Raw genomic sequence first — 13,236 nt, forward strand, 5'->3', positions numbered from 1 at the left:
TGGTGCTTTGTTCTTTCTATATGCACGAGCACAGAACAAGCGGGCAGCAGTGAAATGGACTCCCAACAGTAGAAGAAGTTACAGTATTGGAACCACCATATAAAGAGTTGACATTTGAAAGTGCTCCTTCAAAAAGGGTGCCAGTGCATATTGGACAATGGAAGGAAATAGGCTCACCTTGACAGTCCACACTGGGATCACCCCAGAAAAACTCCTGACATTCATTACACGTGCGTCCTCCGAAGCCTGGCATGCACTGGCACTGCCCAGTAAACTGTTAATTCAGAAAAATGCAATAAAATTTGCTGATCAGCGTACCTTTCACAAAAAGAATGCCTCACAAAACTTATTATTTGGGGCATTACAAGATCTGCCTGGTTAGTGCATTATCTGGAGTATCTGAAGGGTGTGGCCTTGCACCTATTCACAGCAGAGGCAGGAAGGAAACTGGCCCTGGGAGGGGAAAGCAGGAAGTGCTTCCTAGGCCATATCCAAACAAACCTGCTAAGAACCTGCCTTCTAGTGGGTGGACCGGAGAGCACCCCAGAATACTGGGCCGCTGGAGGACAACAAGTAGTGAGAAAGTAGTGAGAATTTTAACATCTAAAGTGCTAAAAAATGTAATTAAGCCACTATTGACCTATCAAATTTAATAAATGATCTTAGTCTTTGTATGCATGCTCTCCCTTCTGTACAACAGAGCAGAATCTATAATTTACATATACTTAACAACAACATAATTTAACTATATACAAGATCCAAATGTTACACAATTTCAAATTTGAAAGAGTACTTTGGCCTTTGGCATTAGATTTTCAAAGTGGTCACTATGGAACATACCAAAACATACCAATGGTGCAAAATATATTATCTAATAAACCTCACTGTCCAGACCCTCCATTGTACCTCTTTGTGGCTTATTAATACTTGTAAATACTCGACTGAGGAACATCAATAGAGAGATAAAGCACTTCGAATGTTACAGAATTTCAAGAGAAAATACTTTCATGTAAGAACAGGGGAGCAACATATATATTCCTTACTGTACACTCCAATCAACATCAGAGGCTCTGGGTTCCCCTGGACTGACTGAAGTGTGACAGGTGAATACTAAGAGCAAGACCTTCTCAATGGTATCAGCATTGTGGGATGCCCTCCCCAGGGGAACCCACATGGCTCCATTACAAAAATTAATTTCAATGCTCAGTTAAAACACGGCGTTTTAAAGGAGCCTTTTGGGGTGAGCCAACTGGGCTGTGTCTTTTTCTTGGAATCCCCAGTTTGAGGGGCAGGGGGGGGGAATGGACTGTTTTATACTACTATACGGTTATTTTGATTTTATTGATGTTTACTATTTTGATTGTTTATTGTATTTCATTGTGAACCATTTTGGTTTCCCCCCACAAAAGAAAAGATAAACTGTATGTGTGTGTAAATAATGCATGACAATCACACACAGATATAGGTCTCTGCATATAACATGCTATATGTTACAGTTCATCCCTGTTTTTGTGTATCACCTGAAATACTACTACTACTACAAATATTTATAAGATTATTTATTATTATTATTATTATTATTATTATTATTATTATATTTATTTATTTATTTTTATTGCATTTATATACCGCCCTATACAAAAAGTCCCTGGGCCGTTCACAATAATAGTGCATTGTACGCTAATTTCTGAGCAGACATGTTTTCCATGTTTAAAGCAGTCCTCAATGAATATTATGGCCAATCTGCATTGTTGATTTTTGAGATTGTAAAGCGGGCTCACCGTGGTTGCACGCCTGTATAATGCAAAACCACAGTTTAGTAGGGATGTGCACGATAAATTTTCGGCATGGCGGGGGTAGAGCTTTAAGGGCGGGGGAGAGTGTACACACACACCCCCGCCGCGTTTCCCCCGCCGTCGCTCTCAAAATTTTAAGCCCCTCGGGGCGGCAGCGTTCCTCCCTGCCACCCCGTTCCCCCCGTCGGCTGGAAGTGGCCGGAAGTCCCGAGCGCGCGTGCGCCCATCGTGCGCGTGTGTGCACAATGGGCGCACGCGTGCTCAGGACTTCCGGCCACTTCTGGCCGACGGGGGTAACGGGGTGGCAGGGAGGAACGCTGCCGCCCCGAGGGGCTTAAAATTTGGAGAGCGCCGGTGGGGGAAACGCGGCGGGGGTGTGTGAGTACACTCTCCCCCGCCCTTAAAGCTCTACCCCCGCCAGCGCCGAATCGCCGAATCAGCCCCCACACCCAAAACATTTTGGAGGCCTTTACAATGGCCTCCGAAATGTTTCGGGCACAAGCCTACAGTTTAGTGCTACATGCATTAACAGAGTTAAATCTCAGGCTGATGTGCTCTACCCTCTCTTCCCCTTCATGAGAAGTGAAGGGAATTTAAAGTATTCAGTTTCACTTTAGAAAAAAGTACAGTTTCCCAGGTCCATATTCAAGAAATTGTGGCTTGATTCAACCACAGTTAGTTCATGAACCAGGGGAGTGTGAGAGCCTGAGGCTCTGCTCTGATCATGTAAGTAGCACTGAATCATATTTTCATGTTACATGTGCATGTGCCTGGCTGGTGACTTTATCATCAGATCTTCATGTTAGGTAGTGGTTGCATCAACAATCCCACAAGAAGAATCTAAAAATTTGCCACACCCAAGGGAATGCTAAATTTGAATCTCTCTCTCCAATGTAGTAATTTTTCGGTGTTTAATGTAAGAGCTATTCCATATATCCTGCATCTTGTTGGAGTGGTTCCTTGCATACAGAGTGGTTTCTTGCATATAGTGGCAAAATCACTGTGTGCAATCATTTCCATTTCAAAAATGTGTGAATTGGCCCTGAATGTAGCATCATAAAGTTCAAGGGGTCCCAAAAGCCTACACAATTGAATCCGATGCCCTACTGCGAGGGACAATCTATCACCAGCTCTTTCTTTCCCTGATAAATGTTTCAGGCCTGAACATGGATTCTGCAGACAGCAAGTACAATGCACAAATTAAGCTGGCATTACAAACAGCTACAGATTACCTCAACAATTAAACAACCTCACATATTTTATAAGTTAAAGCAAAAACCCCAGAGAGTCACAGGCCACACAGTGTTTCCCAGAAATAATTTATGACGATTGGCCAGATGCTTATTGCCATCACTTCACTTGTATGGTACAGCTTTTGCTGGGCTGTAGCTTTTTAGACTTAGAGTAGAAGACATTTGAAAGCTCCCTCACATATATACACTCTCTCTCTCTCTCTCTCTCTCTCTCTCTCTCTCTCTCTCTCTCTCTCTCTCTCTATATATATATATATAAGTAATTTTTAGCCCATTGAATAACGGGTGCTAGGAAGGGAAGGTGCCGAAAACCGCCCTCCCGCCCTCCCAGCTGCCCGACTTCCCCCCACCCACCCCCAAAGGAATAAGGGCCGCCACTGCCGCCGAAAACCGCCCTCCCGCCTGCCCGAGCCCTACTCACCCGAGTCAGCCCGCAAGAGCCGGGCGAAGTGCAAGCATGTTTTCAAAAGGTACAGAGAGGAGCTCGCGAACAGAGCTCCTCTCTGTGCTAAGCCTCTTCCTGAACTGGTGCTCGGACGCACCAGTTCGGGAAGAGGCTTAGCACAGAGAGGAGCTCTGTTCGCGAGCTCCTCTCTGTACCTTTTGAAAGTATGCTTGCACTTCGCCCGGCTCTTGTGGGCTGACTCGGGTGAATAGGGCTCGGGCAGCTGGGAGGGCGGGAGGGCGGTTTTCGGCGGCGGCCCTTGTTCCTTTGGGGGGGTGGGGGGAAGTCGGGCAGCTGGGAGGGCGGCTATCGGCTGTGGCGGCGCTGCCGCCAGCCTCTATGCCGTGGCCGGTCTCCCCGGCCGGGTAAGGGCCCCAAGCTGGCTGGCTGCGGCGCCAGGCCTCGGTGGCGGCTCCGCCACCATCTCGGCCGGCTTCCCCCGCTGCCTTCTCCCCCTGCCCGGCTTCGGCGGCGCGGCCATGGCTCCGCCGCTGCCTTGGCCGCGCCTCGGCCAGTGTCCCCCGCCACCGCTTACCCGGCTTCTTCGGGCAGCCGCTTCTGGCCGCCCAAGATGGCCGCCGGGTGCTGGCGGTCGTGTCTCCCTGGCTCTGTTCTGGGCATGCGCTTTGCGCATGCCCAGAACCGCCAAAGAAGGCACGAACACACGCTTGGTGTCCGTCCACGGACGGACACCAAACGTTTTATTAGAGAGGATATAGACGGAAGGAAGGAAGGAAGGAAAAACAACAACAGGGAGTGTTTTTTATGTCCAGATACGGTAATATTTTTATGTAGGTTATTGGAAAACTCCCATAGGAGGTTATCATGAATTGTCAATACTGAGATTAGCTTTCAAATCATCCTTGACTGCCTCTGTCATTACATATTACAGTCATTACAGGCTGTCACAAAATTACCTACTATTTTATTACAATGTGATATATGCATCAGATGGCCAATCGCACATAGCTTTATTCAACTGATATGAGCACTGGTTGCTAAGTACTAAATCAGGCTCACCAGCAGTTTCGTCAGTTATAGGGAAGGTGAACTACTACTTCCCAAGCTAGTTAGGAGGAGAAAGAGCAGTATGGATCCAGCCAGGCTCTTAGATAGCAAGGGCTAACTCTGATTGGTCTACAATAGTGGGAGAGTCTTGGACACTTCTTACCTCATTACATGATGAGCCAAAGGAGCGTTCAACATCACAGCCACATGACTCACACCCAGTTCCACCGGCCAACCTCCATGTATTTGGGGCACAGTGGTCGCAGTTCTGTCCAATCACATTAGGAAGACATTGGCACTGACCAGTTTCTTTCTCACACTCACAATCTTCTGAGCTGTTGCAGTGGTCACGTACTGTTCCCAAGTAATTGCATACACACTCTGGAATGAAAAAGCAGTGTGAATTCACCGCAGTACACTTGGACATGCAGTATACATTAATGTGCAGTACATATTAATAAATTCAGAAATGTAGAAGCCACACAGCATTCTTGCTGTGGCAATGCAGCACCAGCATATAGGACCTTGTATTCCACTCTTGAAGATTATTTTTTTTAAACTCAACATCTGAGGAAGGGGGAATCTTGTTGGAAAGTTATGTGCAATGGTGATCCATGGGAATGGTCATCTCAATTGGACTTTGTCAAAATGAACTCCTAAATGAAGGGGAAAACCCACCAAGCATAATAATCTCCAGCAGAGAATCACAATGGTATGTGGCTGCTCGGCTGGAAGGCATCAGCCATTTCCCTGGTCCAGACATGAGCTCATAACTAGCATCTGCTAGTAATAGATCTCCTGCTTGGGTGTCATAGTTGCCGGCCATAATTTGTTTGTTTGCATTTCTTCTCACAATCTATTCCAAGGATCCAGAATGGGTTTCCATATATTATTAAGTAATTATATCCCCACAACTGTCCTGTGAGGAATGCCTGAAGACAGTTCTGTATAACTGTATATAGCACTTTCTTCATTGGTGATCTGTCACTTATAGGGATGTGCACAAAACCTGTTCGAACCGGTTCAAAGAACTGGCAGTTCCACCGGTTCGAAGGTGGCAGGGGTGCCACTTTAAGAGCAAGAGAGGGTGCACTTGCCCCTCCCGCCATCCTTTGTTAAGAAAGCTGATTGGGGCGGCAGCATACCTCCCTGCCACCCCAGATATAGCCAGATATGGTCGGAAGTCCCTGACGCGCCTGCGCACTGCACGCAGGCGCGTCAGGGACTTCTGACCAATGGGGGCAATGGGGCAGCAGGGAGGTACGCTGCCGCCCCGATCAGCTTTCTTAACAAAAGATGCCAGTGGGGGGGAAGCAGCGGGAGGGGTAAGGGCACCCTCCACCACTCTTAAAGCGGCACCCCCACCGCCTTTGAACCATCCTGCCACGGTTCCATGCACATCCCTAGTAGCTTATTCAACAAAACTTATCAACTCATTTGCTTCTTTCTTGGAGACTGACACAATTGTGACATTGATCTTTAAAGGTAGGAACTAAGAGTTTTCTATTCCAATGCCATGCCAACGATGAACTCATTAGGAAGAAAAGAACATGCTACTGCTTCTCACTGTTTCTTCCCAAAGTTTAAAATGGGAATGCTACTCAATGAAGGCTGCTTTGAAAGGATGCGAGAGAGAGAGAGAGAGAGGGGGGCGGGATTTAAATGCTGTTATCCACCCTGAGTCTTATGGATGGCTTCATCCTGACATCTAAATGTAAAAAATAAAATATAATAGCTTGACTGGCACAGACCATCTGTGCACTAGTAGATTGATCTCATTGCCCCGTCCCCTCACCCCAGAGACCTCTCCACCCTCACCTGAGCCCCGCTTCTGCTCCTCCTTCTCTCTCCTCACTTTCTTTCTCTCCATCCCCATTCCCTCCTCCCTTCTTTCTCTCTCTCTCCTTCTTCCCCACCTGCCCGTCTTCCCTCCCCTCTGGTGATAGTGGTGGCAGCGGTCCTGGCCCCGTCCTTGCCTTGCGTGTAAACTTTTCTTCAGGGCGCCCTGGCAAGATGTGCCATTTGCCTGTGCTCCTAGGTGCCCGGCCTGGTCCTCAGCAATGCCAAGATACCCTCAAGGTAGCTGGCCATGCTGTAGGTACTGGTGCTGGGCTGGCCAGGCACTGCTGCTGCCTCCTCTGCCAGCCTCTTGGAACATCGCCACTACCTCCACGTCAGCTATAACATGGCGGCCGCCAGGAGTGGATTTTCCTGAAAGCGTGTGTGCAAGCAAGAGGGATCGTGCACATTCCTGCAGTACCCTGATTGGTTTAGCACTGTGGTGGTGGGGCGAGGGCAGGGCTTGTCACGTACCAACTAAGGCTTTTATACATTATAAATTTTTATTTTTATACATTACACAGAGAGAGAGCTAACCACACTTCACAACACAAAATAAAGCTGCAAAACAACTTTCAACCTCATATGTTTCCTTAACAGTTTTAATTCTATAATTCACTTGTGATTAACATTTTAACACTATTGATTAACATTTTATGCATGTAATTAAATGGATGCATGAAAGCCCAAGAAAGCATATAGCACAATATATGTGTTAGTCTTGAAGGTGCCATAAGACTTTGTTGTTTTTCACCTAATAGCTCCTCCCTCCCCCACAAATTTTCAGCAATCTACTCCTGCTGCTCTTCAACACAGTAGAAATGCTTTTGTAAACACAAGACCTTCTATCCTCAAGACTTAAGAGCCAGCAGGAAGTGACCAGGGTTATTCTCTTGATAAGAGAGAAACAATAGATGCTAACAAAAAAGCCGCCTATCCCACAAAAGTCTCAACTTTTCAGAGTATGCAAACACAAAACATCACCTCTGCATGCCCAAGATAACTTTGAGGGAATTAGGTTCCTGCTATTAGGTTAAATTAGAACAATTTACCATCTGCAGTGGTTTATTCAAATCAGGTCTACATTATCAACACCTATATCAGGCAGCAGCGATATAGGAATATGCTGAAAGGCATCATCTCATACTATGCAGGAGATGGCAATGGTAAACCCCACCTGTATTCTACCAAAGAAAACCACATGGCTCTGTGATCGCCAGGAGTCGACACCGACTCAACAGCACAACTTTATTTTACTTTATCTGTCGAACCCTAGCAAAGCATTGTCCTTCAAGTATGTGAACTCCATGTTTTTGCTGCAACAAATAATACTCTAGTGCTTGAAAGATGACAAGTGAAGTTTACATACAAAGTTTACATTACTCGCAGGTAGGTAGCTGAGACCTTTCTCCACTTACTTCTACAGTCCTGCTGTAGAGCCTGTCCATAATACCCATGTTTACACAGTTGGCAGTTTTCACCCTCCGTGTGATATAAGCACTTCAGGCACAATCCTGTCTTCTTGTGACAGGCCTCTGGATCAGTTAAGTCAATGTTGTTGTTACACTGGCAGGGCTGGCAAATCCCACCAACATCTTCAGGATTCCCAAAGAAACCAGAAGCACATTCACCACATCTGCTCCCTGTTCAACAAGCCAATCAAAGAAAGAAAGAAAAGTCATCATCTCTTCAGCTCTCTGAAATGTAAATCATTCAGAAATTGAATGAATGAGTGAATGAATGAATGAAATCATTAGCTGCAAAGGAAAGTATGGCAAAAGCTAGAAAGAGATCATGCAACCTAATAAGAAATAAGACAGGAGGTATTCCGAGAACTCACTACTATCAAACAAGGACATTTCAGAAGGAAAAGGCAAACAGAAGGTGTTCCTTAATTGCTAGTAGTTTACAGTAACAGTGATTTCAAATGAGTGATAATTACTTAGGCCAGTTGAGATCTAAACCTTGGTTGCAAATTTCAAAACCTGTTTTGTTGCATTGCCTTTAAATAAGGTTATTTGTTGCTGTTGCCTTTAAGATCGTACTATGTGATCCAACTAAAATGTTTGCAAGTTTGCTTTTAATACATAAAGCATAACTTGTTCTTACAATTGTTTGTTATTTATACACTGTGACTGACATCCTAATGAAGCACCAAGAATGCTTTCACAATTGCAGCACATCTCATTTACCATCATAAATAATATCTATCTATCTGTCTATCTATCAGATTTCTATAGCACCCAACGCTTACATCTCTGGGTGGTTTATAATAAAAACACAATTAGAACAAATTTTAAACATTAAAACAATTAAAAAACTTAAAACGAGTTAAAAGTATTAAAACTAAATCTAATTAAAAGCCTGAGTGAACAGATATGTCTTGATTGACTTTTTTAAAGTTATCAGAGATAGGGAAGCTCTTATTTCGATAGGGAGCACATTAAAAAGCCTCGGGGCAGCAATGGAGAAGGCCTGTCCTTGAGTAGCCACCAGACAAGCCGGGGGCAAATGCAGACAAACCTCTCCAGGTGATCTTAATGAGCGATAGGAATCATGGCGAAAACAATGTATTCAGGGCCTAAGCCATTTAGGGCTTTATAGGTTATAACTAGCACCTTGTATTTTGCCTGGAAACTTATTGGCAGCCAGTGTAGTTCTTTTAATACATGTCTCATTACACAAGAGGTTCGTTCATTGGTCAGAATGTCATCAAAGCAGTGCTTTGTTTGTAATGGTTAGTCATCTTACTTAAGTCCAATCCTCATTAATTAATGGCTTTAAAAGGCAGGAGAAAGAGTTTGGGGCTAAAAGCAGTTTCTTACATGCCATATCATAAAATGATGTTCAGGTCTGAAGAGGCCTATAACATCTTGTCTGAAATACACACAGCCAATCCCCCTTGCACACACAATAGTGAATTCTAGAGCTGCTTTGGACACCTGCCATCTAGGGAGAAGACAGTTAGGTGTGATATTCAGGGATGATGTCTGTGCATCTTTTTAGATATGGGAGTGAACTTTGCTATTTATAATGATCATACCAGTTCAGTTCAAGGTTTATTACAGTCTATGACCAGCACAACAAGGAAATAGAATAGAACATATAACACAGTTTAAGATAAAAACATAATACCACTTATATCACAATACCCTAGGGTATATTACTGAAACCACCCAAAGCCTCCCAATCTTAAGGAGGGAATTAATTACTAAAACTCAAAAATTTATAATGATCATACCATACTCGCTGTTTTTATATTTATAAAGACAACATATATTTTCATTTACTGCTTTGTCCCTTATAGGCCTTTGTGAAATGTTAATGTTACTCACTTAGGCTACCTACAAAATAACTATCTGGATGGATGGGGGAGGCAGGATAGCACCTACCTTTCCCCCAGATGATCCAGGATTGTTCCAAGGGCACACTGCTTGTGCACCCACATGATTAATAATAATAATAATCTTTATTTATTTGATCTATCTATCTATCTATCTATCTATCTATCTATCGATATTATAAATTCTCCAAGATGGGCCATGCGTGGGGACGTGGTAGAAAGGAGGCGATTGGCTGACAGAGTTTGCAAGGAGAAGCACCCGATTGGGCAGTGGGGATTCCATATGCAGATAGGGAGAAGGAGCCTGTGAGAACAGAAGCACCATGCTGATTGGGCAGTGGAGATTCCATATGCAGATAGGGAGGAGGAGCCTGTGGCACTGTGATGATTGGGCAGTGGGGATTCATGCAAGAAGGGAATGAGTGGCCATGGTAGTGGCGGCAGCAGCGAGAAATGGCCCGGTCAACCACTGCTGCTGCTCCTGGGGGGAGGAGCAGGAGCAGGACTCGGGTGAGGTCTCTGGGGCTGCAGCTTGGCCAATAGGCGGCAGCAATGCTGCAGCCATGACCAAGAAGGGTGAGGGGGATGGAAGAAATGGGATGGAGGAGCAGCAGTAGTGCAGCTCAGGTGAGGGTGGGGAGATCTCTGAGGTTAGGGGAGCAATCAAGTACTAACGCGCAGATGCTCTAGAGCGCGCAAGAGTTCCAGCATTGAAGCGGAGAGAAATAGTGGGGGCGGTCAGGATGCAGAGGTGGCTCTCTGCAGGGCTGGCAGGCGAAGCCCCTCCGGTCAGAAGAGGTGGGTTGACAGTGGGCGAAGCCCCACCGGCCAGGAAGAGGAGACGGTGGCAGGGAGAAATAATGGCGGCGGCGAGGAGGTGGGCAGACGGCAGGCAAAGCCTTATCTGCCGGGAGAAGGAACTGGGAGGTGGCGGCAGGATAGCCTGGCCCTGGCCCACCCAAAGGGAGAGTGGAAGGGGAGAGAGGCAGCGAGCTGCGGGGGGGGGGTAGAGCCAGCGAGCTGCGGGGGGGGGTAGAGCCAGCGAGCTGCGGGGGGGTAGAGCCAGCGAGCTGCGGGGGGGGGAGCCAGCGAGCTGCGGGGGGGGGGAGAGCCAGCGAGCTGCGGGGGGGGAGAGCCAGCGAGCTGCGGGGGGGGGGAGAGCCAGCGAGCTGCGGGGGGGGGGGAGAGCCAGCGAGCTGCGGGGGGGGAGAGCCAGCGAGCTGCGGGGGGGGGAGAGAGCCAGCGAGCGAGAGCGCTGCGGGGGGGAGAGAGCCAGCGAGCGAGAGCGCTGCGGGGGGGGAGAGAGCCAGCGAGCGAGAGCGCTGCGGGGGGGGAGAGAGCCAGCGAGCGAGAGCGCTGCGGGGGGGGAGAGAGCCAGCGAGCGAGAGCGCTGCGGGGGGGGGGAGAGAGCCAGCGAGCGAGAGCGCTGCGGGGGGGGGAGAGAGCCAGCGAGCGAGAGCGCTGCGGGGGGGGGAGAGCCAGCGAGCGAGAGCGCTGCGGGGGGGGAGAGAGCCAGCGGGCGAGAGCGCTGCGGGGGGGGAGAGAGCCAGCGGGCGAGAGCGCTGCGGGTGGGGGAGAGAGCCAGCGGGCGAGAGCGCTGCGGGTGGGGGAGAGAGCCAGCGGGCGAGAGCGCTGCGGGTGGGGGAGAGAGCCAGCGAGCGAGAGCGCTGCGGGGGGGAGAGCCAGCAAGCGAGAGCGCTGCGGGGGGGGGAGAGCCAGCGAGCGAGAGCGCTGAAGGGGGATGCCACAGGCTCAGTTTATTATTTATTTGACCAATGCTGTTGTGTGCCATACAGCATTCTGGAGGCCAGGAAAATGCGTCCCAGCCTCCAAATATCCCACAATGCACTGTTCAACAAGCAGGGTGCACAGGAAGATTCCACCATGAGTTTGGAATTCTAGGTGCCCGGCTCTGTGTGTGAGTACAGCCTGAGCATTCATATGACCCTGTATTTGGGTAAAAGGCTCACACCTTTTTACCAAGGTCAATGGTTGGGTAATAATCCCTGGCTACCTGTGAGGGCAGCACCAAGATTGGCCTCCATCCCCGCACTTCATGCAAGCAGCGCTAGGGTAGGGCTGCCCAAGGCTGCTCATGTGAGCAGCCTTACTGAATTTTAATTACTGTGGGCCCGTGTGTGATAAATGTTTGTCTGAAAACACATAAAATGGTTTCCCTTCACCTTGGGATCCCAAATCTACAGAGGTGGGATGGATAAATGTATATATCTTGGTCTGACGCATAATTATCTTTCACTGTTCTCTAATAAGTTTGCATCCCTCCTTTCAAGAGAGTGAGCTTCCTATCCTTGCATGTCTATTCAGAGAAGAGTCCAGTGTAACTCAAAAAATTACACTCAGTAATTTAAAAAAAACAAACCCAGCTTGTTTTAAATTTTAAATAGAAGGAGTCCTCTTGCTGTATATGTACTTCTTGATATATGGGAGCAACATAGCTAGTGAGGATCATCAATCACTTTGCTTCTTTACAACATGAGAACCACCCCCACCCCCAGGTAAAGCCACACAAATAACTGCAGTAAAATACTGTGCATTGCTAAATACAAAACTGTGACCCAAAATCAGGTCATCTATGAATAATTTAGCACCAGGTTCCCCACGAACCTGCAATCTGCTACAGGTGGGAGGCAGCCCCTTCCAGCTATGCTTGGCTCTCAAGGTGGACGGCTCTATGCACTGGGCCAGGCAGCCGTATTTAAGGCCAACCGAGGCTGCACAGTGCATGGTGCTCTTCTTGTGTTGAGGTCTGACCTTCAATAGACTGCAGCAAAGGAGTGGTTCTGCTACTATTGTGCACTGTGATAACCCAGACATTCATGTTCACAATACCCACATACAAATTAAAGTCATTAGATGTGTTTCATTTCACACGATGTTTTACCTCTATATCCTGTCTCACAGACGCACACCACTTGCAATGTAATACGGTCTTGATAACAGCCACTGGCAAACTGGCGGCCACTTTCTGGTCCATCCGGACAAGGACAAGGTCGGCAGTGATCTCCAGATCCCAGGACAGGATCTCCATAATAACCACTAAGGCATCTAATTTCACAATGGAAAGGCCTGTTAAGCTAGTCTGTTAAAGGTCTAAGGAATATTACACATATATTTACACACCCCGAATAGACAAGTAACAGCTGATCGCATAGAGGAGGAAGCTTTTCAAAGCTCTCCAAATGCTACCCAAACACAGGCTGAATAACACTACTTTATAGATATTTTCTTTGGCTCTTTTTTGATGGTAGGATGACTGCCAAATCATACTAATTTCTTTTCACATATAGTATAAACATACTTCAATTTACAAGTTAATGTGTGTTCTGGAAAGCTTTGGAGAATCAACTTTTTTTTGTGAGGAAACCCAATTGCAATACTTTGTAGCACAGAACTCTGCTTCTTTATTACTGTGTCTTTTAGCATTAGCTAAGTTTTCCATACACATGGAACTAATCCAGCCTCTAGATCCCTAGCAGGTTCTTCATGTGACCCTAGATCAAGACAGTGGAATAATATTGACAGGTAAAACTT

The 13,236-nt window shown here is 47.0% G+C and overlaps 1 protein-coding gene across 2 annotated transcripts in view; it reads right to left on the bottom strand.

Annotated features, from left to right (window-relative positions):
• LAMB1 (laminin subunit beta 1) overlaps window positions 1-13,236 on the bottom strand; it is a 118,411-nt gene that overhangs the window by 42,879 nt on the left and 62,296 nt on the right. For both annotated transcript variants that reach the window (XM_053252956.1, XM_053252957.1), the window contains 4 exons: window positions 12,587-12,750; window positions 7,760-7,984; window positions 4,666-4,883; window positions 178-274 (listed from right to left, as the gene is read on the bottom strand). In XM_053252956.1, the coding sequence (XP_053108931.1) occupies window positions 178-274; window positions 4,666-4,883; window positions 7,760-7,984; window positions 12,587-12,750 (704 nt within the window). The remainder of the gene's footprint in view (window positions 1-177; window positions 275-4,665; window positions 4,884-7,759; window positions 7,985-12,586; window positions 12,751-13,236) is intronic.

The sequence above is a fragment of the Hemicordylus capensis genome, chromosome 5 (assembly GCF_027244095.1).
Source record: "Hemicordylus capensis ecotype Gifberg chromosome 5, rHemCap1.1.pri, whole genome shotgun sequence".
Classification (NCBI taxonomy): Eukaryota; Metazoa; Chordata; class Lepidosauria; order Squamata; family Cordylidae; genus Hemicordylus; species Hemicordylus capensis.